Source organism: Leptodactylus fuscus, chromosome 6 (genome assembly GCF_031893055.1).
Source record: "Leptodactylus fuscus isolate aLepFus1 chromosome 6, aLepFus1.hap2, whole genome shotgun sequence".
In the NCBI taxonomy this organism is placed as follows: domain Eukaryota; kingdom Metazoa; phylum Chordata; class Amphibia; order Anura; family Leptodactylidae; genus Leptodactylus; species Leptodactylus fuscus.
Genome location: NC_134270.1, coordinates 58669167 through 58683713, shown reverse-complemented (window position 1 = coordinate 58683713; position 14547 = coordinate 58669167). Strand labels below are relative to the sequence as shown.

The window sequence follows — 14547 nt, the reverse complement described above, 5'->3', positions numbered from 1 at the left end:
GATTGTCATTTATTTCACAACATGCAAATGAACAATCTGGAGCACAGAAGGCGGCTCTGTTACTTTGCATTGCTCTAATACAGTGATGGCTAACCTATGCCATGGTAGCTGACACATGGTGCAGTGCTGCACTATGTTAGTTTTCAGCGCTGACAAGCAACACAGTGCCACCTGTAGCGCTGACAGGGGGCTGTTCAGAGGTGAATGGGGGAGCTTCTGCTCACCTCTCAGGCTCCATTCATAGTTTGTTGCATGGTAGGGCCGCTGCTGTGATGTCTGCAGCGGCCCTGCTGAGATTGCACGCATACGCAGTGAATCGTCAGCACACACAGCCGTCGACAGCAGCAGTCCTGCAATGAATGGAGCTGCAGAGGTGAGCTGAAGAGTCTCCCGTTCACCACCCTGAATGTGCACATGGGCTGTGTAGTGGGAGGGTGTTCTACCCACCGCTCACCTCTCTGGCTCAATGTCAGCCACCAGAACAATGCTGTTATCACCTTTTATCCTGCCTGGAAAACTGCTCATTTCAGTGAAAGAAAACCATTCTTCACTGAAGACAAGCTGCAGTTCATACATTCCTATGGAGAGGGAGAAGAAACAGGCATTCTGGAGCAAATTACAGAAAAATATATTTCACCAGAGCTTTATTCACATTTATAAAATTTAGTCCAGTAAAGACCTTCTGAAAAACCATTACTAAAATTTCTCTCTTTTATATCACTTTTTATATGTCCTCTGGCAGCTTCTACCTTACTGAGCTCCTCCTTCTCCCCATAGGCCACAAGGCAATGTGGTCTGTAAGTGAAACTTCACAGTGAAGACAAATCTATCTGTGAAATGAGCAGTTTGCCAGGCAGGAGAGGAGCTAAATAGACAATAGGAACATTTTTTTCTTATAAGATATTACAAAGTTTCTTATATTCACTTAAAGTGTTCATTTACACAAAAAACATTTGAAATGACAGCAACTCTTATGGTGCTTGGAATGGGTTACCATTTTAGACAGACACAAGTACAATACTGAGCACTCTCAAGGTAGCAACACATTCTAACATTGATAGTGATGAGTATAATGTGCATGTTAGAGTCATACAAATATCTTACCTGCAGCAGGTTAGTCAGCATGATCAGGGTCTGCTTCCTAATGAAAGGGTCTCTGTCCTTGAGGCACACGGACACATTGGGAATATATCGGTCCACCATTGTGGTGTAACGAATACACAAGTCACAGATGACAATGATCACATTGTTCCGAATGGCAAGGTCATCAGATACTTCCAGTTCTCGAGCAAGGGCAGGAATACATTTCTTTGCAAGGTCCTCATGCTGGAGACACAACTTTCCTAAGGAAAACAGTTCCACATGTATTAATGCATTTGCAACTTTTGGCGTTTTATCTGCCAGGGAACACATTTATTAGGACTCTAGGCCAGAATTTAGAGCCATTTGTGCTATGCATGTCAGTCTGTAAACGTATTATTACAGTGGCTGTGGCTTGCTGCCTGGCCAGGATCTAGACACATTTTACAAAGTTGCAAACATAGTTGAACCTAGTCCTGGTGTCAAATACAGCCATAAATCGGTCACACCATAGATCAATAAATCAGTTGAGATTTTAATTAAGCCACATTAATAAATGTAGGCCAATATATTTTAGAGTATGCAGATTGATCACATTTTACAGGTTATATATGAAATAAGTCTCCAGAAAAAGTGGAATCACTGTGTACATACCAAACATTACTTATCCTGTAACAATCCCAAGTTACAGTCTGCTCTCACAATTGTGCATGCTTCAGAGCTGAAATCTCCCAAAACTCTGTGTGTTCAGAGCCTATACAACTCTTTTAATTTACCTTGAAATATTCACTTTAGCAGGTTATGTTTATGGTCAGCTATAAGGTTACAATGCCCTACCGCATATAGTCTAATGTCCATGACCTTAGCTCTAATGAGACTGCTTTTACTGCAAGTGTGAAGAGCTTTCTTACCAAGTGTAATAAAGGCGTGGGCCCGGAGCAAAGGAGGCATAGAAGACCCTCTGAACTGTGACAGTGGCTGAGATTGTGGTTGTGACTGTGATTGGGAGAGCGGTTGAGACTCTGGAACACCATCACTGTTAGAGACAATGGAGTCTATGGGGGTAAGAAATAGTAAAATTACTGCACCTGCCAAACTCATTGCAGAACATGTAATGTAATAAATGAACATGAACTCACTTTGCTCTGTATGTACAGATGCCAGGATAGACTGGACCAGAAGCAAGACTCGTTTCTCTACACGTGCTGGACAAAGCTGAGCGGCTTCTCCCAGGGTAAAGAGGTGTCGGACCTAAGTCAGTGTGGACAGAGTAGATGTGGGTAACAGTAAAACAAAACTCTACCAATAAATGCCACTTGAGAAGTCCTGGAGGTTTGCAACCTTTATGCTAGGTATCTGGCATAAATGGAATAATAAAACGGACCCATTGAATTGTATATAAGCTAGTGCACTGCACCTGTCACTCACCAGTAGCACTACAGGAAGGCAGAGGGGAGCCCTGGCTTAAATTGGGGGAGTGGATAAAACTTCGCATTGGCACAAGATTATATAATTTGGGAATTAAGAAGCAGGGTGTTTATGGATAGCATTGAGGCTGACTGACCAAAGCACATATAAAGAAAAAACTACAACTCTCCAACTTTTGTGTAGATCTCTTCACCATGTGCAAGACGTCTACTTGTAGGAACAGACTTTAAATTCAGAAGCTGAAAGAGGATACATTGCTAGACGCCGATATATTTTGAGGGAGTACAATTCTAACATCATCTACATTCAATATCATACGTTTGTTTGCAGGAAAGTCATTCCGTATGTGCAAGATCAAGTCAAGTTTCTGCAATCTATATACACATCTAGAAAATGGGACATTATACTCCTCAATACACAGATATTTGCCCCCTAGGAAATATAAAATCCCTCACCATTAATTCTTGATCGAACTGAACATGCTGGGAGTCAGCCATCACCACAGAAGAAATGTGCTCCTCGCAAACAGACACCAAATCTCCGCACACATCATTGAGCAGATCCTGTAAGACGTTAAGGAATGAAGAAGAAAAAAATATTAAACATTATATCTATCTATAGATATCTATATATCTCTATCTATGTCACGGGGGGGCTAATGCTATCACAGTCTCAGAACACTTCCCACTGACAAGTGTGTGATGTGATAATAGCAGTGGTAAAAGGAGATGTTTCTGTAATGAAAAATTCTATTGTAGTAATTCTTTTTGACCACAAGATGCCGCTGTGTTAGGTAAAGGAAAAACCAGGAAGTGACGAGTTCAGGAAGTGAACTGGAGTAGTGTGTGAGAAGAAGCTGGCTGTTGAGCAGTGAGAGATCTGAGAGACAATCCATCGCCATTTTGCTGCCGTGCAACGCTTGTTTCAGGCCAGGGCCAGCTCTGGAGAAGCCCGGACCTGTTGCTGGTTCCCATGTCAGGAGAGTTGGAGACGGTTGCGGTACAGACGCCGTGGAGCGGATGAAAAGAAGGACCAGCCCCTGTGACACCGTGTTCCAGTTGTCATCTGAAAATCCATCTGACTGTTCGCCCCCTTGCTAACCCGGGTAAGCGGAGCTCCGATTCACCTTTCATAAGGGTGAATAGTGTATACACTCAGTAAATAGTTGTTGTTTTTTTGGCGCCAAAAACCTAGCATAGACTGGTTCCGGCCATTTTGCTTTAAAGTGAGTCCCATCTAAACGGAGATACAGCACGTGTTGTCCTGCTATTCAAAAGAGACCCTATATCCTGGATTATAGTACCAGAAGTACGTCATAAGAGGAGTTATTTGTTTCACTAAGACTTGTGCAGCTAAGCACCAACTTCTGATTAAACAAAACCTGTTGCTGAAGTCCTCCCTGCAGGGTTGGGGTAGTGTGTTGAAATGTGGACATTGGGAATTGGGAAGGTTAAATAGTAAACTGTGATATTGTTAACCCCAGTGAGACACCGCAGGTGATCTTCCTCTGCATACTTACATTGTTTTGTTAGCTTGGTATTAACAGGTAAATTGCAGCTGCTTTACATAGGTAGCCGCTAGTTAAAGGCATAGTTTACTAGTTCTGACATATTAGGTCACGGTGCGGCGTCACTCCGGGGTCTCGGCCCTCGGCTGAGTGTCTTGTAATTATTGATTTCATCAGGCCCGTTAGCCTGGAGTTCACCCAAAAAGGGTATAGAGTAAAATTTAGGTTTCTTACTTCGTGTCTGGTGTGTTTGTGTCTGTCCGTGGAACCGCTGTATCCTAAAAGTTCCTGCAAGAGCCCCGGTAGCCAGTCGGCTGCCGTGTCTTTCCCTTCCTCCTTCCCCCCCTTACATCTATCCAAAAAAACCTAACCAACCTAGTGGTTTTTCTGCCTCCCATTTATTTCAATGGGGGTGCAAGGCGGAATTTATCTAAAGAAAGGTAAAAAATCTGCTCCTGACTCCCACCTTTTAACCAGGCACACACGGTTTTATATACCGCTAGAAAGCCGACAGAACTCTTTCCCGTTAAGTGTCCCAGGGGCAATAGACATCGGTGCAATTGCTGATAGCTCTTCACTGTCAGAAGGGCATTCCTGACAGTCTAGCTGGGCTGTGAGGAACGCCCCTCCTGACATTACTCGTTCATAGCTCTGTACTGTCAAGAGCTATTCCTTACTGCCCAGCCATAAGGCTAAGCGGTGAGGAATGCCCTTCCCCCCAGTACTAGTCTATGGACGAGTACTGTCAGCAGGATGGGGGTGTTCCTCACTGCTCAGCGTCATGGCTGGGCGGTAAGGAACTCCCCCCTCTGCCAGTATAGCACTACATACAATACTGTCAGGAGGGGCGTTCCCAGCTAGACAGCTATGCCCTTCTCATAGTGAAGAGCCATCGGTAATGGCACCGAAACCTCTTTCTCCCGCGGCACATAACGGGAAAGCTGACAGTGCACCGAATTCAGTGCGTCGGATTTCTAGCGGTATATAAAACCGCATTTGCCTGAAGACATGAAAGGTCCTCTTGAAATGAATGGGAGAGTTGTATGGCATTTTTTGACGCAGATTGTCTCAAAATCCACCTGCAAAAATCTGTGTGAACTAACCCCAAATATTACTATATAGATATTAAGGAAGTGCTAAAAGCAACCTCAACTTTGTAATTTTACCTGCACAGCTTCAGGGGTGTCCAGGTGAGCATAGCACAACTTCTGTAGAGTTTCTATTGCTGGGCTTATAATCTCTAGAGGAGACTTAAACTCTTTCAACCAGGATTTTACATCATCTATACAGAGGAAAGAAAGGGGTCAGAGCAATTGCATTTATAATATAAAGAGTCCACTCAACACACAGCCTCATGGCCTAATGGACACCGCCGAAAAGGGTCTTATCCAGTCTAATGAAAAAGATTTGCAGCTGATATACTTGTGCGTCAATCCTCCCCCCCCCCCCCCTCAATATTTTTATGTATCTTACAAGTTTCTCATACATTGTAATACATTTACTTAGGGTTTCCTACAATGGCATCTACTCTACAGAGTGATTTGTGAGCCAAGAATCCTGAATTCCAGATTGATACAAATGTATAGGAGCAAGTACAATGTAACAATTGTGCTGCTGATGTGTTTAGCTCACGGGGGATTGTGCACATTACACACACCCTCAACAGTGAGCAGCATTAGGTTAACAGGTTTTCATTCTGTGGACATGAATAAAAATGTTTCATTCACTGAAGAGTAGTAGAGTTCTTGAAAATGATGAGGAAATGATAAACTATATTAGAAAAATGCAGAACTTTACAGAATAACTATTACTCTTTATTTACGGCATCTATACAAGGTCCTATGAAAGAACGTGCCCCATCCCCCCAACACATTCCCATATCTGTATAATTTGTAACTGTAACACTATCAGGATAGAAGAGATATTCGTTCTGCAAGTGCGCCAAGCTCAGGATTGTCTAGACCAGGGGTGCTCGCACTTTTTCAGCATGTGAGCAACTTTATAAACTGACCAAGGCAAAAGATCTCACTTCTTGTGGGCGGGGCCAGGGCGTGTCTGTGGGCGGGACGTGTCTGTGGGCAGGGTCGGCGAAGCGTGAGAGCAGGAGACAGCGGCGTTCTGTGGCCGCCCAGGGATCCTCGGTGTCTGCTTGTTCTCAGCGCAGACTGAGAGTCGACTATCAGCCTGCACTGTGAACAAGCAGACACTGGGGATCCCTGGCTGCATCCCGCGATCGACCCATACTTCCTTTGCGATCGACCGGTAGATACCAACTAACAGTAACAATCTCTGCTATGAGTGGGTCTGTTTTCAATCTGTAGGCAACAAGCAGAGGTCTTGGAAATGCTAAGGAATTGAAACACACAACACAAAAACACCACTGTCTCAGCAACTGAAAAAAGTGCCTTACTGATCAGCTGGACTCTTTTGTCTGAAGGAATATGTTTTGCAACATGGCCAATCACACACAGGATGTGCCCGGTGGTGGTGGTGGAACTTGTGTCTGTCTCACTGGAACAGAAAGGAGACCAAATAAAACTGCTGCTCAACTTTGAGACTCATTATCTGGAGACAGAATCTACGAGTTTACCTTCTGACATGGTCCCAGGCGTTCAGGATTTTGGTGTAGTCTAGTTTTGGTGCAGACCCAGCAACCTTGGCGAGGACCATCCAGGCTGAGGCCGAGTGCTCAGTCTCCGTGTGAGAGATCAAATTGTTGATTAAAGTGGAAGAAAACTTATCCTGCTTGGCCCATAGGTGAAAAGCTTTAGTCAGATAACGGCTATGGACAGAGAAAGAACATGCCAGGTTAGGAAATATTCTGGATTATCAGTTGACATCAATGGAAACAAGTGACAGATTATTTTCATATTATGCTTCGTTCACACTTGCAGCCCCGGCTAACTGGACAGGTCATGGAAACCCGGTGGTCAGCTTTAAAACCCATTCACTTGAAGGGTTTTGTAAAGGTGACCGCCGATGTCCGCCTGCGGACTCTCCACGGGGAAACTGTTTTGTTTTTTTTCGGCCCGACACAAAAGTCAAACATGCAAGACTTTGTGTCTGGCTAAAAAAAAAAACTGGTTTCCCCCACTAGGGGAGTCTGGATTGTTGGGTGCAGCATTAATGCAATGTTGTTTAATAGCTATTTTGAAGGATAAAATATAGAATTTTAGGGACAGATTGAGAAGTAGACACCATTTCAGACATGGGGAGTTTCACCCACCTAAGGTCCTGACACTCTGTGGTGAGCTGGTGCAGCAGGTCCCAGGTCAGCTTCTGCCTCTCATCATCATCTCGATAGCGGTTGTAATGTTTGATGCTTTGTAAGATAAGCTGGTCCAGACACTCCAAGGTCTTCTCCTGGACGGAAGACTCTGTATCCAGCACAACCGGGATTAGGCCAGTAAGCCAGGCCTTCTGCACTGACACATTGTGAGGTTGAGCCTAAGGTGGGGGAATTGGTAACACAAGTTAAACTCAGAGGATTGTCTGCACTGAATACAATTGACGCAAACGCTCAACTGTGAAAATTAACAAGTCACTACACCGAGGGCTTAAGAGAAGATAAATGATAGAACGTTATGTAGTAATCTACACTCACCGGCCACTTTATTAGGTACACCATGCTAGTAACGGGTTGGACCCCCTTTTGCCTTCAGAACTGCCTCAATTCTTCATGGCATAGATTCAACAAGGTGCTGGAAGCATTCCTCAGAGATTTTGGTCCATATTGACATGATGGCATCACACAGTTGCCGCAGATTTGTCGGCTGCACATCCATGATGCGAATCTCCCGTTCCACCACATCCCAAAGATGCTCTATTGGATTGAGATCTGGTGACTGTGGAGGCCATTGGAGTACAGTGAACTCATTGTCATGTTCAAGAAACCAGTCTGAGATGATACCAGCTTTATGACATGGCGCATTATCCTGCTGAAAGTAGCCATCAGATGTTGGGTACATTGTGGTCATAAAGGGATGGACATGGTCAGCAACAATACTCAGGTAGGCTTTGGCGTTGCAACGATGCTCAATTGGTACCAAGGGGCCCAAAGAGCGCCAAGAAAATATTCCCCACACCATGACACCACCACCACCAGCCTGAACCGTTGATACAAGGCAGGATGGATCCATGCTTTCATATTGTTGACGCCAAATTCTGACCCTACCATCCGAATGTCGCAGCAGAAATCGAGAGTCATCAGACCAGGCAACGTTTTTCCAATCTTCAATTGTCCAATTTCGATGAGCTTGTGCAAATTGTAGCCTCAGTTTCCTGTTCTTAGCTGAAAGGAGTGGCACCCGGTGTGGTCTTCTGCTGCTGTAGCCCATCTGCCTCAAAGTTCGACGTACTGTGCGTTCAGAGATGCTCTTCTGGCTACCTTGGTTGTAACGGGTGGCTATTTGAGTCACTGTTGCCTTTCTATCAGCTTGAACCAGTCTGGCCATTCTCCTCTGACCTCTGGCATCAACAACGCATTTCCGCCCACAGAACTGCCGCTCACTGGATGTTTTTTCTTTTTCGAACCATTCTCTGTAAACCCTAGAGATGGTTGTGCGTGAAAATCCCAGTAGATCAGCAGTTTCTGAAATACTCAGACCAGCCCTTCTGGCACCAACAACCATGCCACGTTCAAAGGCACTCAAATCACCTTTCTTCCCCATACTGATGCTCGGTTTGAACTGTAGGAGATTGTCTTGACCATGTCTACATGCCTAAATGCACTGAGTTGCTGCCATGTGATTGGCTGATTAGAAATTAAGTGTTAACGAGCAGTTGGACAGGTGTACCTAATAAAGTGGCCGGTGAGTGTATATGAAGAACTGTTCATAGTAAGATTGCCAACCTGCAGAAGTTCCGTCAGGGAAGTCAGAGCTTGTTTTCGCACAGATACAGCAGGATCTCTACATCGCTCTTGCAGGGTGGAAAGATCATCTGAGCTGCAGGGGATTATGTTGTATTTCAGAATATTCACCAAGACCTGGACAAGAAGAAGAGATATTGTAATGCCAAACATAGATGTACAGTTAGTTCGGTTGCTCAATGATCTCCGTGGTTAAAATATTACCTGCAGCGCAGCTTTCCTGACATTAGTCTTCTCATCACCAGCTCTTAGTCGCAGCATAGCCAATGTATCCCTTCCTGGAAGGGGGGGAAAAAAAACAACTCATTTTCTAACAGTCTTTGGTCTTCAGTTTCTCACCATCTCCACTAGTTGCCACCAAAAATAGGCGTCCTGGTCACTGCCGAGTGTACTCACACTAGTGTATCAAATGGCAGGAAGTATAAAGTGCAAAACCTCCAGAGTCCATTGAGCTCACATTTACTGTAATGCTTCAAAGTATTCTTAATATGTGGCCATGTGGTCTCCTTTAGCCAATAAAGGCTTTGGAGCAATATTCAAATGTGAGTTCAGGTGGTGCCAAATACTACCATAACCAATAATCTACATGACACAGAGCCACCTACCATCAGCCCCCATTGCATCGCCGTCATCTGTCACTTCAATGGTCCTCAGAGCACAAATAGTCTTGCGGGTGTGATTGGAAGTTGCTGGAGAGAGGATTATAATATGGATAATGAAGATCATGTACATATAAATCAAGATTCCTCAATGATATTGTTCACAACATATTCTGCTTCAATCTACCACCTAAGAATGTCTGTACAATGGTTACAGGTCCTGTTAAAAAGTGACATTATGTTATAGGAGACAATAAAGGAATGAGATCAGATAGGAAGGAAGCACAAGGCCTAGTGTGCTCAATATATCACTGAATTATATATATCACTAACCCCCTTACCTCCTTCCGTGCCGCTGACCATACTCTCAGCAGTGACCGTGGTTCCTGAAATTGTGCGGCAACTGCCTGAAAATGGAAAAAAAACAGTGGATGAAGCATAAGGCAACATCTGAGAATAACAAAATCCTCAGCCAAACTACTAGCCCCTGGCGAGTCACTTATCTTTATTAAAATCACTCATCATAACTGTACTGAACAAGATGCGGATTTGTATACTTCTATAATATACTTGGTAGACTTCAGCTTCTGAAGCTTGTACAGAAGCGAGTGCAGCCCTTAAAGGGGTATTCCCATGTACATAATCATATCTATATTTGTAGAGAATTAAAAGTTAAACAGTTTTGCAAATCTAAGTAATTAAAAATTCTGCAGTGTTTTAAAGATTTCCTCTAACCATCTTAGTGGTGACAGCCTGTTGTCTTGATCAGACAACAGGCTGTCACAACTGCAGAAACTTTCTATGGTCTGGGACTTGTCAAAAACCCAGCCATGATTTTCTTATTGTAGCTGAGTTATCAGGCAGGGGCACTACATGTATCAGAAGATATCCCGGCCACAATAAGGACATCAAGACTAGTTCTCTGACCTTAGAAAGGTTCTGCATTCATGGTCATATCCAGTGGCAACTGATCAAGACTACAAAACTGTGACCACAAGATATTTAGAGAAAATCTATAAAACTCTGCAAAATATTTAATTACTTATGCAAAAATATTTAACTTTTAATTATCTACAAATTTAAAAATAATTATGTACGTGGAAATACCCCTTTAAGGCATAAAACAAGCTGTAGCTTAAGATCAGTACAGGGTAAGTCATGTATATACAGAGATTGCACCAGAATAGTTAGTGCAGCCTGCAATATAACATGGGGAGCGGCTTAGGATCAGTAAGCTGTTGTATTTACGTGTGTAGTCTATGTATAGATACATTGTAAGGCCTTATTCACATGTTCACAAATTTCACTGACAGCATATTTATCCAGCTGTTTCATTGTGTATATTCAGACATTCAATTTTTTTACAGAATGGGAATGTTTTTTTCATAGATGTGAAAATGGATCAAACATTGACAGAACACAGCGTGCACATAGAGTACGGTCTGTGATTATCATGGGCGAAATGCGCACATGTGAATGCAGGTCTACATGGCATGGTATTCATAGATAATGAAGGGGGGGTAAATGGACTTGGCATAACAGCCACCAAAGCTCAGCAACAGATAGGCAGATGGCTTCACAGTAGTCATTAGATTTACTCAGGAGTTGGTTGGACTTACTGCCCTGCAGCAACTCAGTGACTCCTTCAGACACAGACGAGGCGTTTTTCTCCAGACACTGCGCCAAGCTTGACAGCGCTTTACTACGAACAGTTGGCGCCTTGTCAGAGCAGCGGCTGAAGACCATGGCCTGGAGCAGAAACTTGTGTTGTAGAAACTTCAGGTTCTCTAGTGGAAATGAACCATCAACCAGCCTCTCTGGCAGCTCTAGCAAAGAAACAGCAACATCCAGAGCAAACACTCTATACGATATCTGGGGAGGGAGATATTTAAGGGGAAGGGGGAAATTAAAGAGGCGTTTCAGTTTTCTGCAAATAAAAGTTAATAACATATAATACTATATGTACATGTAGATACTTTCAAAAAAGACTTTGTTTCAGTTCCTCACTATTGTCATGATCCCTACTTGCCATTACAGAATGTGATCATTTACAGGGTGTAAACCTACACAAACCATATTATTCAGAGGATTTCTTATAACTGTATCATCTCTGACGCTGGGTTCACACCTGCGGTCGATCTTCGTTCTGTGGTTTCCGTCTTCTGCATGCAGGAGACGGAAACCTGTCAAAGCGGGTCCGGCCGTGAGCGGCGGCGAGCGTTTTATGCTCTCCGCCGTGAAACCGGATTTTGTAAATCGGACACAGAGTACTGCATGTCCGACTCTGTGTCCGATTTAAATAAACCGTTTTCGCGGCGGAGAGCATAAAAACGGTCACCGCCGCACATCTTTCAAACCCATTCAAATGAATGGGTGAGAAAGAGTCCTGCAGGTTTCAGTCTCCTGCCTCTGTTTTGTGCAGGAAACAGAAACCTGCAGAACGGAGACCAGGCGCAGATGTGAACGAGCCCTGAGCCAAGTCAGAGGCTGATGCAATGTATCAGGGCAGGTAAAATGTAACCAACTATCAGGACACAAGAAAGGTTTGTGTTGTAGTTGTGCGCCTATTTACTCACAGAAATCTGAAAATTCACAACAAATTGAAACAAGTTATATTACCTTACCTTTGCGTTTCGGGAGTATTTGTACAGCCAGTCCATGAAGGAGGCATATTCTAGATTTGGAAGCTTCTCTAACAATTTCACCAGGGCTTGGGCTGCAGACCCCCTGTATTCAGCCTTATCTGGGAACTGTAATAGAGACAAAGCACGTTCCAATGCTCAGGAGAATAGCACATTATGGAAGTGCACTATTAAAAGATTGGAAACTACCAGGAAAATTGCAAATGAAGAGAGAAATCAGACTAGCAGAAAAGATTCTTGCAAAATAGTGCTACTGACACCCAACAACAACCCCAGTAAGCGATACACAGTTACTATTGATTACCTTTGTACATATATGTTGTAACAAGATTCGAAGAACTGGGAATGAAACGTCCTTTAACTCATCAACCAGGAAACTAGGAGAGGTTCAAACAGCAAATATTAGAAATGTTCACACACAGAACAGAGAACAGTTCAGAATAATTGGAACACTTGTATTCACCGATTAGACAGTTCCATCTAGTGGATGAAAATCAAATTGCAATTCCAATTGTCTAAAGGAAGTCTATCACCTACACTAGCCAAAATAAGCTACTGTCATAGTAATGTACCCGCTGCAAAGAGAATTGCAAGCATACCTTTGATATGTAGATTAGCTGGCCGGGATAATCGTAAAACCTTTTTTTTATGGGTATACAAATAAGCCTCGCAGTGTACAGGGATCGCTGACTGTATAGCTGGAACACAGCCGCCTCATCCACAATAACCACCATCCAGTTCCTGCTCAGTACACTTAGACATGCTGTGTACTACAGGCGCTTACTGCTCGGCATGATTACAGCGATACCAAATTTATCTGGTTTTTGCTGTGTTTTAATGCCTTACCAAAAAGACAAAACTTTGGAGAATGCAAAAAAAACCATAATTTGTCACCATATTCTGACACCGTAACTTTGTTTCTGAGTGCAGAGCTGTATAAGGCATCTTTTTTTGCAGCACAAGATGTGGTTTTTATTCTTACAATTTTTTGGAATGTCCAATGTGTTGATCATTTATTACATTTTTTTGGTACGAGGAAATCTGCCATTTGGCAATTTTTTTTCTCTTTATCTTTTTACTACTACAGTGTTGCCTCTGTGGCATAAATATTTTTATAGTTTGGGCATGTCTAAAATGTTTATTTGCTTAGGCAAGGGGTTAAAAGGGAGCCTGAGACCGGAATAGTCCCTATTAAACTTTAAGCAGGCTGAGACAGTCAGGTTATGTGAACAAAACACTTTTCCGGTCCCCTATTAGCACCTCTGCTGTTGAGATTTTAGCTTTATTCCCTTGATATGCTAATGAGCTGTTGGTGCAATGAAGGCGTTTGTGTTGCTCTCATCATTCCGTAGAACTACCTTCTTGCTATGGCTGCTAGGTCCAGATAAGGGATCACATCAATAATAGAATGGGAGGGATGGAGGGAATGGGTGCTGGAAACTCTTTGGTGTGATGAGAGCAATGGTGAAGCCCTTACTGCATCAAACAGCATAGCATAAGAGGAAAAAAGCCATTATCTCAGCAATGGAGGCACCGATTGGGAAGCAGAAAAAGCTCAATAAGGACTGTTTTGGTGACACACTTTAAAAAGCATGAAAATGATAGGACATCAATTTTAGATAATATCAGAAATGGAGAGTACTGCAGTCGTTGTCCCACTCAAGTCTAAGGGATTACTGCTGCAGTATTCATTAAGGGCGGGTTCACACCTGTGCCCAGTCTCCGCTTTCGGGTTTGTGTCTTCTGCCCGAGAAAATGGACAGGTGATGGAAACCGGCAGTCAGTTTTCAAACCCATTCACTTGAATGGGTTTGCAAAGTGTCCGCCCGTGTGCATCTTCGACCTCTCCGTGGCGAAACAATTTTTTTTTAACCAGACACAAAGTCGGATATGCAGGACTTTGTGACTGGTTAAAAAAAAGAAAAAAAAAAACCCCAAAAACACACGGTTTCGCCGCGGAGACCAGAAGATGCTCACTGCCGGACACTGACTGCCAGGTTTCCGTCTCCTGTCCAGTTTCTCAGGTAGAAGACGGAAACCCGTAAAGCGAAGATGGGGCGCAGCTGTGAACCCGCCCTAAGGCTGTTTTTGAAAGTACGATGAGTGAACACTGAAGCTTGCATCAGCAAGGGGAAAGAGCTGATCTACGGGAGATCAGGCCACCAGATCTCTTCTGATCAATGTCATATCCTTCTGGAAAACACGTAAAACAAAATGCAAACTATGGCTTGTACCAGCTTATGTTTCTAACCTGACAAATCGAATTGCCTGGTCCCTGGCACAAGTGACTGGAGCATTGACAGCAAGCATGGCAGCACTTGATCCTTCACCTCCTTTCATCATCAGAATGACGTTCAACAAACGTTGGAAGAGACGGCGAAGAGTCTATTAGAAATTTTTTAAAAAAATAAAAAATTTAGG

The 14547-nt window shown here is 43.4% G+C and overlaps 1 protein-coding gene across 1 annotated transcript in view; it reads right to left on the bottom strand.

Annotated features, from left to right (window-relative positions):
- Window positions 1-14547, bottom strand: part of NCAPD3 (non-SMC condensin II complex subunit D3) — a 28884-nt gene that overhangs the window by 8482 nt on the left and 5855 nt on the right. Inside the window, exons 8-23 of the mRNA XM_075280057.1 lie at window positions 14378-14511; window positions 12431-12503; window positions 12109-12234; window positions 11104-11356; window positions 9826-9891; window positions 9491-9574; window positions 9090-9163; window positions 8868-9002; window positions 7242-7462; window positions 6606-6797; window positions 6426-6526; window positions 5182-5297; window positions 2964-3071; window positions 2220-2331; window positions 1992-2135; window positions 1105-1343 (exon numbers count right to left, since the gene is read on the bottom strand). Coding sequence (XP_075136158.1) covers window positions 1105-1343; window positions 1992-2135; window positions 2220-2331; window positions 2964-3071; window positions 5182-5297; window positions 6426-6526; window positions 6606-6797; window positions 7242-7462; window positions 8868-9002; window positions 9090-9163; window positions 9491-9574; window positions 9826-9891; window positions 11104-11356; window positions 12109-12234; window positions 12431-12503; window positions 14378-14511 — 2178 coding nt within the window. The remainder of the gene's footprint in view (window positions 1-1104; window positions 1344-1991; window positions 2136-2219; window positions 2332-2963; window positions 3072-5181; window positions 5298-6425; window positions 6527-6605; window positions 6798-7241; window positions 7463-8867; window positions 9003-9089; window positions 9164-9490; window positions 9575-9825; window positions 9892-11103; window positions 11357-12108; window positions 12235-12430; window positions 12504-14377; window positions 14512-14547) is intronic.